An 18,727-nucleotide genomic window follows, 5' to 3' on the forward strand; every position below is an offset into this window, starting at 1 on the left:
GTGGTTTATTAAATTATGAAACTAAACAAGCTGAATTTGTGGACTGTACAGCCTTCCTTCCCTCCTTCCTTCCTTCCTTCCTATCCAACTTAAATAACTGGGTTGGTAGCAAGAATATAAGAAACAATATAACAACAGAACAAAAAATACAATTAAATGCAATCATAGTAGATTATGAGAGTTGAGGCATCATACTCAGTTCCCAAAACATGTCTATCAGGATCCATTAGCAGTCTGGCCCTAATGCCTGAAGGAAAAACTAGGTTTTCACAGCCTTCTGGAAGATTGGGGCCATGTGGATCTCAGGGAGAGGGGGATGTTCCATAGAACAGGTGTTATTACAGAGAAGACATGTCTCCTATCTTGGGTTCCAGAATATAGTTTCAGATAGGGAGCCTGAAACACACAGCATTATTGGATGCAGTGGATGAACAAAAACTACTGGATACAGGTGACCCTCAATTAAGGCCCTATAGGCCTTTAAAGGTATAACCAGCACCTTAATTGCACCTGGAAGCCAGTGTGGGTCATGCAACAGCTGTGTCACAGTGGCGAAACTAATGCATCCAGTACTGGCCACTGCTACACTCTGGACCATTTGAAACTTCCAAATACATTTCAAGGGCAACTCTATGCAGAGTATGTTGAAGAAATCCAAATGGAAAATGACTAAGGCATTAATAATAATAATAATAATAATAATAATAATAATAATAATAATAATAATAATAATAATAATAATAATAATAATAATAAAGTTGGAAGGGACCTTGGAGGTCATCTGATCCAACCCCCTGCTCAGGCAGGAAATTCTATACCATTTTAGACAAATGGCTGTCTAGTCTCTTCTTAAAAACTTCCAGTGTTGGAGCATTCACCACTTCTGGAGGCTTGTTCCAACTGATTGTTCTAACTGTCAGGAAATTTCTCCTTAGTTCTAGGTTGCTTCTCTCCTTGATTAGTTTCCATCCGTTGCTTCTTGTCCTGCCTTCAGGCGCTTTGGAAAATAGCTTGACTCCCTCTTCTTTGTGGCAGCCCCTGAGATATTGGAACACTGCTATCATGTCCCCCCTTGTCCTTCTCTTCATTAAACTAGACATACCCAATTCCAGCAGCTGTTCCTTATATGTTTTAGCCTCCAGTCCCCTAATCATCTTTGTTGCTCTTCTCTGTACTCTTTCTAGAGTCTCAACATCTTTCTTACATCGTGGTGACTAAAACTGGATGTAGTATTCCAAGTGTGGCCTTACCAAAGCATTGTAAAGTGGTATTAACACTTCACATGATCTTGATTCTATCCCTCTGTTAATGCAGCCCAGCGCTGTGTTGGCCTTTTTGGCAGCTGCAGCACACTGATGGCTCATATTTAAGTGATTGTCCACTAGGACTTCCATCATTTCATCTCTGTTAGTGAGAATTAGGTCCAATATGGCTAGTTCCCTTCTCTAGTTTTTGGCAGACAAAATTGTCTGCTAGATTTGTCAGGAATCTGTTTGATCTTTCACTTGGTGCAGAGTTTGTCTCCAGTTGATGTCAGGGTAATTAAAGTCCCCCATTACTATTGTGATGTGCTTCCTACATACCTTAGTTAGCTGAATAGCAAAATGTTCATCTTTTTCCTCTGTTTGGTTGGGTGGCCTATAGTATACACCTATGGCAATGTTATTTTTTCCCCCCTTTTATATTGACCCAAATGCATTTGAGACAGTTTTCATCATTGTTGTGCTCTATTTCTGTAGAGATGTAGTTATTTCTTATATAGAGAGCAACTCCACCTCCTCTTTTATTTGGTCTGTTTCTTTTAAATAATTTAAATCCCTCCTAGCTGTGTGTTCCATTTGTGGGTTTCATCCCACCAATTTCCCTAATGGCAACAATATATCTGCCCTCATTTTCCTGAATTTCTAGTTCACCCTGTTTATTGTTCATACTCTGTGCGTTAGTGTATAGAGTCCTTATGACTGACCCTGTGTTTACTTTCTACATAACCTGTGTGGTGCCTGAGTTCCCCTATTTTCTTACCACCTGTTTGATTAGTGCACTTGGTATGGCACTCACTATTAAAAGCTTGATTTTGCTTGACTGCTAGGTAATATTCTTATCCACACACACCTCTATGTTACATGCACTGATAACCCTATAATTTTTAGATTGCCAGGGACAGGAATGTTCTGTATCAATTAACTCACTGTCCCCATTGTTCAGTTTAAAATTACTACAAGCAGAGCGTATTCCAGGAATAGATGAAACTTGCATACATGATGGATTTGTTGAAAGGTCAAGGTCATAGATTGCACACCAATTCTGTCTGGGGGAGTGATATCCCATTTAGAGTTATCAATTGAAAAACTTTATGAGGACTGATATTCTAAAACTTTGAAAGAATTAAAAATTAAGCTGGGACAGAATAATAGTTGGCTGAAATGGTTGTGCTGAAATCTAAACTGGGAAGTTTAGAGAAAAAAAACCCTCAGCAATGACATGTCGCTTCCATATTACTGCCAAATAAACTTCCTTCCTTCCCTCCCTCCCTCCCCCTTTCTCTCAGACATGCACATATTCTCTGCAGAGCACATAATCCTTTTATTCATAGGAGAAGGGGATTTGGGAAATTTTTAAAGTATCAGCTTGAACTATCGTAAATGAACATAATGATTTATGACACAACTATCAACTTGAAATACATTTTTTCCTAATTGAGTATAACAAAATATACACTCACATGACTACAAGATCTGAAAGAAGGATACTGCAGGATGGGAGCTTTTCTTCTGTAGGATAGGCTAATGTAAATTTATTAATATATCACAGAAAAAAATCATGTAAAACATGTTAGGACTAAATTGTTGAATTGTGTGTTAAACTGATCTTGGGAAACATTATCTCAGATTTACTTATTTTTGATCACAGGTTTCCCTGAGCCACCAAAAAGTATTTTACCTGGAAGCAAAGATAAAGTAAAGGAACTGTCACCAGCAAGAAATGCAAAAACTAACAGAATTAGTGGAGGGAACTGTGAAGAAGATCTTAAACTGAACAGATCTTCTATAACACAAGATTTGCTGCTATCCCTTCCTTTGATGTCTGAGGGAAAATACAGTCAGCCCACTGAAAAATATTTGAGGAGTGAACGACATCTAAAATCCTTGAGCCGACACCGGTAAGTAAAGTGTAGTATGTATTCAGCCTGATTTTTAATGCTTCCATCCAAAATTGTTTTGTGATTGCTTTTTTAATGAGAAAGTCAAGTTTATGTAACAATGGGCAGAAATAGATTAAAACAGAATATTCAGCAAAACAGTAGAATTCCATATCAAGAAATATTTAACTGAAGCAAGTTTCAATTGAATTATTTTGTAAATAATATAAAGAAGCATTCTGAATTCACTGAATAAAGAATGTGGTCACAGCAAGTCAGGAAGAAAAAATATACTTCTTAATATTAAGATTTTGTATTTTTTCTCAATAAGTAGCTTCCATGTTTTACATCCTGATTCACTGATTCTAAAAAAAAAAAAAAAGCATGGCCTCTGTTGTGCTGGGCAGCCTGGATTATCAAGAAGCATGTTATGAAACATGTAGTAACTATATAACTAGCAACTAATTTTGAGGTATTGCCCTTTAAAATTACTTTGTTTTGGTTATTTGTGCAGACCACGCCTTGCTACTTTACTGACTGCAAAAGGGCCCAACAAAACAATTTTAATGAAACATTCTGAAGATGATGAAACATCCAGGTCTCTACTGCAAAGCAGGCCAAAAATGCCAACAACAAACCTGCTTTGCCAGAGTGAAAGGAAATTTTTTCCTAAGAGATGTAAAAGTGACAGACCTTCAGGGCAAGATCTTCCAAACACAACTGAGAGGATTTCTTTTCATGCGTAACACGAGATGCAGTTTCTTTTGTGCCGTTTCAGACTACTCAGTAGTGACACCATCTGAGCGTCCTGCTTTACCTCTATAGACATCGGACTGGGAAGATGTTGCAGGCAGAGCAGTTGCACTTTTACAAGATTGAACTATTGGATACAAACTAGAACATCTGGGAGGGAGGTGGCTGTGATTAATATAAACAAAACTAAAATATGATCTGATTTATTTATTTTTATTGCTAGCCAATTGCACAGGGAAGCAAGTTGAATCATTTCATTTCTAAATATAATAATTCAAGAAAATGATTTGGAAAAAATGAAATGGGAATTGGGTTTTTCAGGGCTGAATCATATTAAACAAGGGTAGGATTTTCATTCCATAAGGTGTTCAATCTTAAAAGAAAAAAAGTATAAACTTGAATGGTTTCTCTTTGGGGTTTGTCTTAACGGATAAGAATGCATGAGGAAATAAGGTTATTTTTCCAATTTGAGGCTGCTGTCATTAACTCCATGTTTCTTATGAAGAGGCAAAATATACATCGCTGTATATAAATGTCTTGGACAATCCTTATAATTGACTATTCCCAGTTTCCAATTAACTCCAGCTTAATTATGTCAAATCTACAAATAACTGCCATGTGACCAATTTTGTATTGGAAGACATCAGTTTTTGCTTATTAGCACTCATTGATGGAACTGAAAATAAATGTATAAAAACTACTACCACCACAACCTAGCAGTCCACTCTCTGGAATGGCTGCCTCCCAGAGATCTGGATGTATCTCACTCTGAGGAAGGCTCCAAATAATTTGGTTTTTCTTCAGATCATATAAATCTTAACCTCTAATGAAGTTTGTTTTGTGTCTGCAGACCTTACATGCTGCCATTCCTTCAGTCCTTCATGAAAACAGCAATACAAGGATGTTTGAAGTCCTGGGTTGCTTGTCTTTTAGATTTCTTTTTCTTGTTCAAGACAGTATAATATGCTTACTGCCCCTTTAAAAACAGGGTATTGAAAGAGCTGCTTCTGCAGTAAATTCCAAGTATGTTCGATAATTATGTGTACCTGCCAACTGATGGATACAGTGAACCAAAATCCCATCCATGAAAACTTATGTTCTAATACTTATAGTTGCTTATAAACCACTCCTTAATTTTTGTAATCTGCTAAGGCAATGATGATAATATTATGCATTCAGTCAAGTCTGACTCTTCGCGATTCTATGGGTGAGGTTGTTCCACATCTTCCAGTCTTGCACTACTACTTTGAGTTGTTCTATGCTATGGCTGGTATCATGTTTGATAGTATCCAACCAACGTTTACTAATTCTTCCAAACATAATTGCTGTCTCCAGTGAATTCCCCCACATGACATGTTACAGCATTATTTTCGCACAATTACCTGGAATTAGAAAAAAAAATGGAAACTCCAGTTAGCATTTGAATAAACTTCTAATATCCAACCAAGGGTTTTTTGCATTGGCAAGATGCTCCAAAAATAGGGGTGGGTGATTAATTTTTCCCAAGAGGCTACATGAGAAATTGGGACTGTTGTGAAAGGCCACCACCCTGTCTCCTGGCACTGCCCCCTCCCCCGCCAACAATGTGGACCAGACAGGGACAACCAAGGGTCAAATGTGGCCTGCAGGACAGAGTGTTCATGCACAACCACAATTCAGGATTCTGGAATTTTCAGTGAAAATGATATGACTACATATTAGTTAGTCCATTTTATTCCTTCCTATTGATCTTGGCTAGGATCACTAACTGTTAATTTTCACTTAAAGTCCTTCCCATTGGAGCACTAATGATTTTTTTCTTCTTTCTCTTTTTAAAAAATATATACCTCTACATTACTATAAAAAGAGAAGAAAAAATAGATAATAAGAGACTTGAATGAGGAAGAGCAATTAAGATAGTCAATGTTTGAAACAATTCATCAGTTATGTGCTGCTGGAGTGACTCAACAGATTATGCCTATAGAAGAGAAGAGTTTAATTAAAAATACAAAAATTTGAAAAATCAGTAAAATTAAGTATTTTTGTCTGAACAGGGTGCTACTTCAGATTTTTTTAGATAGGAGGGAAAATCAAATGTCCCATTTCCATTTCTGTACCCACAACACAACAGCAAAGTAAACTTGCTCATTTTCAGATATAAAAGTATAAAGAACACCAAGATTTCATCTTAGCAGGTGTTTCTACGCTGGGTGGACATAGCTATAACAAGAAAGGACACCTTGCTTACTGACCATAGTTACTGTTCATAGTTACAACAGTGCTGAAAAAGATTTGCAACCAGTTGTCAAAGTTGTCCCCATGGTCTCATGATCACCGTTTTCAATCTTCATAGCAGGCTTTGAAAAAATAAAGTCAGTGGGAAGCTGGCAAGAAGAGATAAGTTGCAGTCAAGTGATATGATTAACAACTGCTGCTGGAACTGATGTTGGCATAATCACATGATGTTTCATTTTATGATTGTGTCACTTAGCCAAGGAGTTGTCAGTTCCAATTATGGTTATTATCTATTGTTAGCCAATTGCACAGGTTGTTAACTATTGGTAGCCAATTGCACAATTATGGTCGGAAAATGAGTACTACCTATACACCTAAATTAGGCTGCATGAATGGATGACTTTTAGAATTTAGTAAGCTTTTTCAGATCTTATGTGAAAGGATCGTGAACAATAAGACAGCAATGAAATTATATATGGCTATTGCCTTCATGAAAGCATTAAAAAATCTGGTTGTTTGTTCTAATTCAGTGTTTCTCAACCTTGACAACTTTAAGATGGGTGGACTTCAACTCCCAGAATTCCTCAGCCAGCATTTGCTGGCTGGGGAATTCTGGGAGTTGAAGTCCACCCATCTTAAAGTTGTCAAGGTTGAGAAACACTGTTCTAATTGGACTACTTAAAAGAAAAACCCTGATAAGCAAGCAACAAAATCCCAACCTTCCGAAATAAAAAAAAACAGAAGGAAGCCTACAATTGGCAATTGTAATAACTGCCTAGAAATAATGAACCTTGTGCATTTTGTGCATTGCATCACGTTTCTGTATACGTGCACGAAGGCACACTGTGCGATAAGAATTTCTGTTCTCTTCCTATTGGTGTTTGCAAGCAGTTGCTTTTTCGGCTTCTAGAGGAAATCTTTTTTAAGCACTGCAATGTGTTAGGTGCGATTGCGCAAACGCATCCCAATCGCTACCCTCTCTCCTGCAAAGAGCGTCACCCGGGGAATACTGGAGTGCGTTACTTAACTGGGCCGTTTTGAAAAAAACGTGTTTCTCGATTTTAAGATGTTCAACTTAAGATGTTCACGGGCTGCCATAAAGAAGAGGGAGTCAAGCTATTTTCCAAAGCGCCTGGAGGCAGGACAAGAAGCAACGGATGGAAACCAATCAAGGAGAGAAGCAACCTAGAACTAAAGAGAAACTTCCTGACAGTGAGAACAATTAACCAGTGGAACAACCTGCCTCCAGAAGCGGTGAATGCTCCAACACTGGAAGTTTTTAAGAAGAGACTGGACAGCCATTTGTCCGAAATGGTATAGGGTTTCCTGCCTGAGCAGGGGGTTGGACTAGATGACCTTCAAGGTCCCTTCCAACTTTACTATTATTATTATTATTATTAACTTCATGCAGGCTGAGGAATGCTGGCAGTTGAAGCTCGCACGTCTTAAAATTGCTGAGGTCGAGAAACACGAGCCTAGACCTCCGCCCTACGACTAATAATAACTGCTGTCCTCTTTGTACTTATGAAACGCTTATTACAGGCTTGCTCTGAAATTTGAAATCGTTGGCGCTTTGTGTATTGCGAAAGCCAGGAACGACGAAACAAAACCTAAAACAACGCGAGGATCATTTCTGCTTCGTTACCAAACTTTCATGTTCTAATGATCTGTTTCGATAAATTCATCACAATTACAATATTCATAATTCTATGAGCCTTACAGAGGCGTGCCTAAGCTGTGACGCATGAATATTTAAGAAGCATAAACAAAATGTCGAACAGTAGTTTCTGAAAAATCGACTGGATTCCCTCGGATGATGAAGGAAAACAGCCACGGGACAACAGACCACACCTTCTGCTCGGAAAGCACCCCGGTGCAGAGAAATCGGACGAAAACGAAAACGAAAGGGAAATCCGCTGACGTTAGCACGCGATCCGAGAAGCAAAACCAGACCAAGCAATAAACAAGACTGAAAGCGAGCCTGATCGTTGAGGAGGATCGCTTCCAGCGGTAGGATTTTCATGCCTTCGGATTCGCCGGCAAGTAAATAACCTTTTTTAACATTATTACTATTCCTGGCTACTTTAAGGGTTCACGAGGTGTAGGGCCATTGTAATATGGAATTAGAGATATGGACTCTATCGCTCTTTAATTCTTCTCGGTTATTTTACAATATTTGGCAACCTCTGCCTCCGACGCCTTCTGACTCGGTCAAGAGAACGGAGGCCCTGCGGGTTTTCCAATTGAGTTGGATTCAGCGGCGGGCACCCCAAATGAAAGCAAGCGGTCTAGGTACCTCCTTCCCTTTCTTATCGCACTAAGTCAGAAGATCGCGAACGAGGTCTTTAACCCACCCTTCCTGATCCTAATGCTCCGCGGATGGATTCGATTGCGTGTTGCCTGCAAGTTGTCCCAAACTCTGCAAGGCACGGGCGTCCTAGTGGAAATGGCTGCTTTCTCAGGCACCGGGAAAGCGGCTGAAGAGATCCTGGGTATCCTTTGGACACTCTTTCTTTCGACTCTTCTTCGATGCATTCCAACGTGGCTATTTCACCAATATCGTGCCTTGAAGTGATCACAAACAGTTCAGAATTGTGTTTGATTTAAGGACTGTTAAGATTTGGCAGTTGTTGGCCGAGATGCCATTGAGCAAGTCTCCTCAAAGCTCCCAAGATTATTTAGTTTACCAATCTTCCTTCAGACCACTTTGCCCAAAGACTGGGTTCACTTTCCCTTACTACAGCTTCTTTAATTGCTGAAAAGCCTTAGCTGATTTTTAGGAAGAGAATTGCTGTTTGTATTAGAGCTTAAGAGGGTGTGAATATGGGCTGCTTTTTTGTGTGTCTTGTATGGCCTCTTTAGACTGCATCCTTGACTTAACAACAGTTCATTTAGTGACCATTCAAAGTTACAGCAGCACTAAAAAAAGTGATATGACCATTTTTCACACTTATGACCATTGCAGCATCCCCAGGGTCACATGATCAAAATTCAGATGCTTGACAACTGACTCAACTGATTCAAATTTATGACGGTTGCATTGTCCTGGGATCATGTGATTAGCTTTTGTAACCTGACAAAGTCAATGGGGATGCCATGTTAATAACAACTACAGTAATTTACTTAAATACGACAAGAAAGATCATGAAATGGGGCAAAACTCACTCAACTACTGTCTCACTTAGCAACAGAAAGTTTGGGCTCAATTGTGGTCATAAGTCAAGGACTACCCATTCTATGAAGCTAGCTGAGTACTTTGGCCACTCACTCTCTCTCAGCCCAACATACTTGACACACTTTGTTGTTGTGGTGAAAATAGGAAGAGGAAAGAATATTAGGTATGTCTGTCTGCCACTTTATAAAAATATTAAGATAAGATAAAAAATAAATCTTACTATTACTTGAGCCAGCTTCTCCAGCCAATTTTCTATGTACTTTTTCTCCATCTTCTTTCTGGCTCCCACTGTTTTTCAGTCTCAGTCCTCCACATACATTTTGTTTCCAGTTTCTGTCATATGCTCCTTCTTTCTATCCTAATATTTAATTTTTCTTCTTTCTTACCAGCTTACTCTTTTATTATACAGGGACTGGCATCTTTTTCTCATATACACTATTATAAGCCTCACTTTTTCCCCAAAGAGATTGCGTTATCACCCTATTTTGAGTTTCAGATCTTTTTTCCTACCCCCCCAAATCAAAATTAATAGATAATATTTGTACCATTCTGTTTTAAAATTATGCTGAATTACAAATTAATTCTTCCACAGATTGGCTTTTATTTTGTCCTTTGTTGCCCAGTCTCATGAAAGTTGCTTAGCAAATTAAAAATCCTTCTTCATTGTAAACTAAGGTATTCCTCCCTTTGTTTCAAACACTCTTTCTTCACCCTGCTTTAGGAGATCAAGAGTTCTAGGCTCCAATCTTTTGGTCTCAGAGGTGTATCAAGGCAGTAGGGTTTTTCCCCCTTCAAAACTTCCTCTCTTAAATCATTTCTTCATTGAACTACAGCAGGGGTGTCAAACTCGCCGCGTCACATGACCTGTCGCAACATATCACGACTTTTTTCCCCTTGCCGGAGGCACGGCTTTCCCATGATGCATCCAGCCTGCGGGCTGGCAGTTTGACACCCCTGAACTACAGCATCTTCAAGAGTTATCCCAGCTGAGTCAGATTTTTGGCAAGTCTTCATAAAATTGAAGATTGAGGACAATTTTTATTGTGTTTTAAGGACGGCTGGATGATGCTATGAAGATGCTGTAAATCAGTAGTGAGAAAACGACCAGGAACAAAGAACCATATATGTAAACATATTTTTGAATGTTATGTATCTTGCAACTTTAGATATGTTCATCATAGTTTGAAGAGTAGATTTGTTTCTCTTTTAGTGCATATGACTTAAGTTGCATTTTTAATGCGGTTCACCGATCAATCTTATCCTCAACCTAAAGAGCATTCTTTGTCTACTGAATTCGAAGGAGAAGGGTGTAATACGTATTGTACACGTGTTTCTTCTACCTTGTAAAGGAAGCATGTTTAATCAATACCCAAATATAAGAGCCACCATGAATCACACCAGAAGAAGCCAACAAATGTTATGATTTGCTTCAGCTGCTCTTGCTGTAAGGGACATATTGCCTATGAAACTGGAAGTAACATATAACTGAATATTGATATACCTATTATCTAGGAACTTGTATAATCCCCTCTTTAAAAAAATTCATGCTATCGGTCATTAGTAAATCTTGTAGTGAATTCTAGTTTTTCCAGGCATCTTCTGAAAAAGCGTCTTTTGTTGCTGTTGTGAATTTTCTACCATTTATTTTACAATCTTCATAATGTGCTAGGTTTTAGTTTCCTTAATCCACAACATATCTACTGGCTATAGACTACGACCGTTAAAATTCAAAATAGGAATCTGAGTAACACCAGCTTGTGTTACTCATAACACCGGATTATGAAATATGAGAGGGGATAACTATTTGTTTCTTTTTAACATGCCTAATTGTATAACTTTTTACCTTTCCCCCCCTTTTAAAATATATATATATATCCAACAGTATAATATTTCTTAACAGGCTTGGGAAAAGGAACTGGGGAAAAAATTCCAACATTACAAGTTGATAACATTTGGAATATTTTGTTAACAGTATAGGGCTAAGAGCTAGACTTGGTCTTTGAAAGCTCTGTTGGAAGCATGCAGAAGCAAATTAAAAACATTTGAATTCATTCCATTTCTATAGTATGCATTGCTTTTTATAATTTACAAATTACAATTTTTAATAACCTTTGAAAGGCTCAGTGGCAGCATTCAAAGCTTTCCAGGAGTGTGAATGATCTTGTGTATCATGTAAATCTACCAATTGACACTTGGGAAGTATGTGACAAAGTGGAGACATAGTTCCTAGAATCCAACCTGACTGTTTACTTTCTTCTGTTAGGTATTCAGGTGGACAATGCAGCTGAAGTTCCAAAAAAACATTGTTGAATTCATTAAAGGGTTAAGAGAATCAACCTACAGCTCCTGCCTCTTGTACCTGAGTAATTTCTCCCTTGCCATTGGTTATAATGTTTTGCTATTTTATGCCCTTGTCTGGGAAGCTGGGAATATCATCAATCTTCCCACCAAAAGGATTGGCTTCTACAATTTCTGTTTGTGGAATCAAAAAGCAGAATTGGATTGCCTTATGATCAGAGAAATGGAGAAGTTGGGAATCAGTGAGGTTGCACTGGTGCTATCAAGGGTCTGTGTATACATCAGTCCAGTTTTGTGTCTCTTCACTGCCACTACAGTCATGCAGCAGGCCCTGTGCTTCAGAGACCGAGATGGATGGAAAGTGGCTCAGATTCTTCTGTCTATTAGCAGTGTGAGTTTGCCTGTTGGTCTCATTTTGTTTATCTTTGCCAGTCAGAAATGGATTCAAGTCTCTGAACTCAGTGAGGGTTTTGCAGCCCTAGTTGGAGCTTACATTTTACTTCTCCTTCACCTGCTCATAATTACCCTTTACCTTGCAAAGTACAAAGACACTCTTCATAAGAGACTTTTGACTGCTGCCAAGAGCCTTCCGTGAGTTTTTGTTCAATTGACACACTGAACTGCAAAATAGACTGCAAGAATTCGTCATGCAACACCACCCTCCGTTGTTTATTTATGACTCAGTGAACTGTGTGAACCCAAAATATTGAGTCCAGTAAATCTTAGCCAAGTTGGATATGGAATAACTTGTTTGGCAAATGTGAGGCAGCATCTGAATGTAACACACACTGCAGTGAGTTGAGTGGCGGAATCAGTGCAAAAATACCTTCCAAGACCTGAATATATTGAATCCAGAGAATGCTTTCCAACATAAGTGAACTGGAAGGGAGGTAACACTCTTAACACATAACACTTAATGCATAGTCTCTCCTATTTCAAAGACTGGAAGATCAACTGAAGCCCTCTCAAGAGGAACCACACTTAGAATTAAGAATTTGAGAAAGGCTTAAGGCAAAAAGGAGTTAAGCATTGAATGCCTATAAAAATCCCCCATGCCTTCTACCACAATTGATTTTCGTCTCTTCTATTTTTGGAGCACAGCCCTTGCCATACAAGTATGGTATGGTCTGTAAGCTGACAGAAGTTGCACGCTTCTGTTTTCAAGACGAGAGTTATCAGTCAGCTATTGTTTGCTAGTATTGAAACTTTCCTTGGAGTTTGCTTGGGAGTTGTTGTATAGTTTGAAACCTTAAATCAATCTATAGGGTTCTGTGAATATTGGTTTAACTTGCAAACCAGATCTTTTCCCCTGCTTACATGTCTCCACTTATTCTGAAATCAGAGAGGGAGGGGAAGAGAGAATGAGTGAGTGAGTTAGTTGTGTGGCTGCTTTCTATCTACAATCTGTAGCAATAATGTTTATTGCTTGTAAAAGAAGAAAGGTCCCTGAGCAAAACACTTGCAGGCGGTTTATTGTTACTATCCTAATAGAATATAATTATTCTGCTACATATCACAGTATTCTTCATAACTTGTATAATAAATAAATCACCTCAGTTATGCAATTTTGATGCTTTTTGGGGTTTTTTTTACCAGACAAGGAAATGAGGTGGTGAAGTGGAGCTCGATCCACTAGAACAGGGGTGTCAAACTCAATTTCATTGAGGGCCGCATCAGCATTGTTACCCTTGGGCCGGGTGGGCATGGGTGGATGGGTGTGGCCAGGATGGGCATGGCCAGCTCAACATTACTCACGTCAGGGGGCTCCTGTGGGGGGGGGCAGGACTGGGAAGGGACCCAGGGTTCTCCGATGGAAGGGGATCGGACCAAGGCAGGCGCCTGGCCTGATCCACCGGAGGAGCCTTGCCGACCCTCTTGGGCCACTAGGAGGCCTGTGGCTGCAGCATGGGCTGCCTGGGGCCCTGGATGGCAGGCACCCAGCCCAGCCCTTTAGCTCCCGGGGTGCCAGGACCCCACAGCCCAGGCCCACTTTCCCAAGGGGACACCCAGCCATGCTTGCCTCCTTGAGACTGCTGCTGCTATGCTTGCTCTCCTTGCCCAGGCTGGGCTTCCCATGCTGCGGGGGAGAGGGCTGAAGGCGGTGGGGCTCCTGCTGGATGGGGCTGCTGGTGCTGCTGCAGCAAGGTGAGGCAGGTGGCGGGGTAGGGGTGGCCTAAGGATCATTACCAGCCCAGCTGTGGGCCACAAGGTGGTGGTTTCGCGGCCTGGGAGACGGAGGGGGCCACACAGCTCTCCTCCCCACTCCTCCCCCCGCATCCTGGGGCTGCATTTTTCCGTCACTCCCTTGCCACCAGAGAGTGCAGAGAGAAGCAAAGCCAGGCAGGTATCCCGCTACTCCTATGGACAGCATGGTGGGTCGTCCCATCTGACCCTTTCCCCCCCCAAGGGTGTCAGGCCATGGACACCCCTGGCAATGCTGACCCTTGCACCCTCCACCCTCCAGTGTGTCTGGAACCGAATGGTGGTGAGGTGACATGGCCGGGCCGCTTGGGCATCATGCTTCCACACCTGTTGCCACTATTGAAACTGAGGGGGCGATGACGTGCGACCCCCATGTTGCGAGAACGGCTTCCCTGCCATTGTTGGCTGATCCATGACCCCACGTCCTGGGCAGGGCTCAACAGGTCCTGTCGCGTCGCCCTGTGATGCTCGCTCCAGGGTCCTCTCATCTTGTGGGCTCCGTCCGGCAGCTGAGCACATTGCCCTCTCTCAGTCCTTCCGTTTGTGGAACCTTTGGGTCTGTGAGACCGATCCAAGGGAAACGTCCGCAGGCCTGAAGGGAGAAGGTAGGTTACCACCATGGCTGTTCTTTGCTCCGGGCGTCCCATGTGTGGAGGCCGAAGGTGTCCAACAGCAGCCTCAGCCTGCCAGTCCCTCTGCTGGCGCACTCCAGGGTTCCACAGCCTGTGCAGTGCAGATGAGTCCAACAGCTGTGACTGCCGGCCCGGCCCTCCAAGCAGCAGGCAGAGGCATGTAGGGGGGAGGCACATGATCTGGCTCTGGATGGGCAAGCTGTGGGCAAGCAAAGAAAGATGGTGTGATGGAGCAGGTGGGCATTCAGATCATGTGTCTCCCCTCCCCCCAAGCCTGTCTCTGCCTGCTGCTTGGAGGGCTGGGCTGGTGGTCACAATGCTCAAACCTGCGCTGTGCAGGCTGTGAAACCCCAGAGTACACCATGGAGCAGGCTGTGGCCGCTGCTGGGCATTGTCGGCCCTCGCACGCTCGGCTCCTATGCGCTGGGGTGGGCCGGGGCAGCGGAAGCTGGTGTCTTGCTGTCTCCGGGGCATCCCCATGGCCAAATCCATCCCGCGGGCCTTGTGATTGACATGTCTGACTTATATACCGCTTTTTAGTGCTTTACAGCCCTTTCTAAGCGGTTTACAGAGTCAGCATATTGCCCCCAACAATCTGGGTCCTCATTTTACTGACCTTGGAAGGATGGAAGGCTGAGTCAACCTTGAGCCGGTGGGAATCGAACTGCCAAACTGCTGGCAGTTGGTAGTCGGCAGAATTAGTCTGCAGTACTGCATTCTAACCACCACAGCTCTTCAATGCAAGCAACTCAGGAGCTTGCTGTGTAGAAAGGGAAAGCAGAAAACCTTTTGAAGATCTTTTGGTCCAGGGATGAACATTGGGGGTGGCAGGAGGGGCTGAGTGCTAGCAAATTGAAGCAACATAAAAACCTTCAGTACCTGTCCTTTATTTAGAATATGTCAAACTGTTGAGCTCCATTGTTATTTTTTTTTCTACATATGTGCTTGTACCTGCAAATTATTGAAATGGAACACAAATGGAGGGGGTGATACTTAACTTTCCTCCCTCCAGTCTGTGGTAACTCTGTGTGTAATTGCCAGTTTTATTTACTTTTTAATATATTTGTAAAATAAAGTGTTAGCTGATCAGCCATGACAAAGATGAGCCAGTATATTTTGATTGATACACCAAAAGTAGTTTCAATTTGCTCTGTTTGCTGCCAGTTCAGTTATTGCCTATGGTTAGCACCAAATGGCTGAGACGTGTAAACATTGTCAGAAAGGAACAGTAGGCTGCATTGAACCATTAATTCGACAAAAGTTTAATTTCAAATTTTCTTGTACAAATTGTTCCCTTTCTTCTTGAATTAACAGAAATGAGTTCCCCTGAGGCAGCAAAGAAGAGGATTCTTCCAGCATGGATGACCAAGAAGATAGCTGAACCAGCAGAAAAGGCAAAAATGAAATCAAAGAGAAGAAAAAGGACAGATTTAGCAAGGTGTGCTGCCTACCTATTTCTTAAAAATCAGAGAAGAATGGGTTGTTCTAAACTTCCCTTTCTACCCTCAAAGAGCCAAATTGGGAGGAGGGTTGTGGGGGGTTGTGAGATGTGTGTATAGAACTATTGATAGACTAGGGGACATCCAATCAGTATGGACTCTTAGTGATTACATAGATTTTCTCCAGGATTGTAGAACTATCACATTCTTCAATTTATCTTTCTGTTTTTATACCCTTAAATAGTCACACACATGTATCTGTGCATACTCACACACATCAAATATAGTCTATACTGTGTTTCCCCGAAAATAAGACCCAACCGGAAAATAAGCCCTAGCATGATTTTTCAGGACACTCGTAATATAAGCCCCTGTTAAGATCATCAGACACATTTAATACCGTATTTCCCCGAAAATAAGACTTAATCGGAAAATAAGCCCTAATGCATCTTTTGGAGCAAAAATTAATATAAGACCTGGTCTTATTTTTGGAGAAACACGGTAGAATCAGTTTGTAACTAATTAAAAACGAAATTGCTACAGTTTTACTGTTTACAGAATATGTCATCCCAAATAGTTACACTCATATAATATCTTGAAAGTTTGGCTGTGAGAAACCATATTTTAGATTCAATTGAGATTAAATTAGAATTAAATGTTAAAAAGCTTTTCCTCTACAGTTCTAAGAGTAGGAAACATTTTTGAACGAAACCACCATTTTGTTATAAAGTACAGAGATTGTGGGAGACAGGTTACACAAAAATAAAGGCAGATCATGGTGAAGAGCTGTTTGAGATACAGGAAAGAGTTTTAAAATATTTTAGATGGTTGCCCCTGTGGACAAGGGGTCATTGAAATTACAGCTCTTTTTCTGCTATACTGTATCTTCTATCTATAAGAACTCACAGACTCACTTTGTAAGACCTCACCTAATAAAATACCCAGGAAGTACTGATCTCTTTTATCTACAACTGCTGTTATCAGTTAAGTATGAAGTAGTTTCCTTGAATGTCACCAAATTTTGTTATACTGTATGCAAAATTAGACTCTTAACTACCCACTGGTAACCTACCATTAATTGTGATATATTATTTGTCTGTTTTTATTTTTATTTTGTTGCTGTTTTTAATGGTCTTATTTGTAGTGCTGGTCTTTGACCGCAATATAAAAAAAAATTGATTGAGTTGATCTTTGCTATTTTTCCTGATACCAGCGCTAAAAATAGATAGATATACTGAAATAGATAGATATACTGAATAAGACTACAAAGAGAATTTGACAATTTGCACTTTCTGACATCTGCTGATTGTCTCTATAAATTGATATTAACTGGAGGGAGGGTTATTTTTCCTCTTACATACTTCACAGTATGATTTTCTTTTGTAGGACTGAGACTGTGTATTGTATGAATGAAGCAGAGTTGGTCGACATGGCTCTTTGTATTTTAGCTGAGGTGAGCAATGCAAAGATGTTGCCCAGGTGGCAGCATCTTTTTCCATACGATTTCCTGCTGTTATGGAGGCTGCAGCTTTTCAGTTAATTTTTGCCAGAACATCTTGCTATCTTGAGAATTGGAAAAAAGAATTGGGTCTAAATACAGCCAATTGCACTGGGTGATCAAACTCACTGTTAAGTTCAAGGACACTTGGGCTCATTTCTTTTGATCACAGAGAATTGTTTACCAATCAGGCATGATTGTAGATATTCTACCAGGCACCAAGCATCTCATTTATCCTGATTTAGATAGCAGAGAGAGAAACTTGGTGTCTTGATCCCAAAATGAAAGAAAATATGATTGCTTCCTTTTTAGAATTGCAAAGCTATAGAAGGTGATGTGATTTCATCAGAAGATGAGGTCCAAGAGCATCAACAGGAATTGACAGATGGTCACCATCCAAGGACTGCTGCCAACATTGCCAAGGATCCTCCTGTACCATCCACACCTCCAGCTCAGTCAGCTTCTTTAAGTAGCAATGAGGAAACCAAACTGGAGGAAGAAGATGATGCCTTAAAATATGTCAGGGAGATTTTCTTTACATAATTTTAACATTTATAAGCAACATCTAGGTTTTTTAAATTGATAAATAGGAGATATAGATAGGATAATGGTGGCTAGGATACCAGAAGTGAAGGAATGGTACATCACAATGGCAGGACTTCATGAAATAAACCGATCAGGAGGAGAGACTTTATGGAAATCTATTTTTATAATTGGAGATTTAATGGGATGCATTGGGGGGAAGAATGGTGAAATCTCCTGCTGGGTTCCCTGGTTCGATAAGCACTTTTTTTTTTTTGCTTGACTTGGAAGACTTGAATTCTGTATTTAAAAATAAATGTAAGTAGTTCTCTTTACACTGGCCATCTTCATACTAAATTAAGAGCTACAAATTGTTTAATCATAGTTCAGTGTATAATTGCCTAGGTTTATACTAGCTTACGAACAAGCAAACCTCATTTTGGCTTAGCAAATTGTGTGAATCCAGTCATAGAAAGAGTAGTCTTGACCTCTAGCTTCCTGAACTATGTGACTTAATTGATCCCTGGCTCAGAAAATTATTTCTCTAATTTTGGGCTCCCAGAAACAAAATATTTATTCTATCTTCAAGCCCTGTTACATTTTATAAACAAGTAGTTCTTGCTTAGCAACAGTAATTGGGACTGGACATTCCAGTGCTGAGTAATGCAGTCATAAAGGACAACATCGCCATGACTGCATCGCTTGGTGATGGCAGTCCTGACTGTCCCCATTGCTGTTAAGCAAGGTCCTCACAACTGACAGTTTTCAACAAAGTCACTGGGGAAGTCCCAGGCAACTTGCAAACAGGCTAACAGCTGAATAAGTGGCTGCTATGGTACCCGGGGGGGGGGGGGG

At 40.6% G+C, this 18,727-nt stretch overlaps 3 protein-coding genes across 3 annotated transcripts in view; all 3 read left to right on the forward strand.

The window, feature by feature from the left end:
- The window catches only part of AGBL3 (ATP/GTP binding protein like 3), a 29,660-nt gene extending 25,775 nt beyond the window's left edge, over positions 1 to 3,885 (forward strand). Inside the window, exons 18-19 of the mRNA XM_015814443.1 lie at positions 2,911 to 3,160; positions 3,654 to 3,885. Of these exons, the coding sequence (XP_015669929.1) occupies positions 2,911 to 3,160; positions 3,654 to 3,885 (482 nt within the window). The remainder of the gene's footprint in view (positions 1 to 2,910; positions 3,161 to 3,653) is intronic.
- Positions 3,886 to 8,028: 4,143 nt separating this feature from the next.
- On the forward strand, positions 8,029 to 18,138 carry CYREN (cell cycle regulator of NHEJ). The gene is made up of 4 exons (XM_015814436.1): positions 8,029 to 8,149; positions 15,728 to 15,851; positions 17,239 to 17,305; positions 17,663 to 18,138. Exons 1-4 carry the CDS (start codon positions 8,128 to 8,130, stop codon positions 17,891 to 17,893), a joined length of 444 nt encoding a protein of 147 aa, XP_015669922.1. The 5' UTR covers positions 8,029 to 8,127; the 3' UTR covers positions 17,894 to 18,138.
- On the forward strand, positions 8,056 to 13,126 carry TMEM140 (transmembrane protein 140). The gene is made up of 2 exons (XM_015814435.1): positions 8,056 to 8,145; positions 11,545 to 13,126. The coding sequence occupies exons 1-2, from the start codon at positions 8,128 to 8,130 to the stop codon at positions 12,172 to 12,174; spliced, it is 648 nt and encodes a 215-aa protein (XP_015669921.1). The 5' UTR covers positions 8,056 to 8,127; the 3' UTR covers positions 12,175 to 13,126.
- Positions 18,139 to 18,727: the final 589 nt, after the last annotated feature.

The sequence above is a fragment of the Protobothrops mucrosquamatus genome, unplaced genomic scaffold, assembly GCF_001527695.2.
Source record: "Protobothrops mucrosquamatus isolate PMUCROS unplaced genomic scaffold, P.Mucros_1.0 scaffold251, whole genome shotgun sequence".
NCBI classification, from domain to species: Eukaryota; Metazoa; Chordata; class Lepidosauria; order Squamata; family Viperidae; genus Protobothrops; species Protobothrops mucrosquamatus.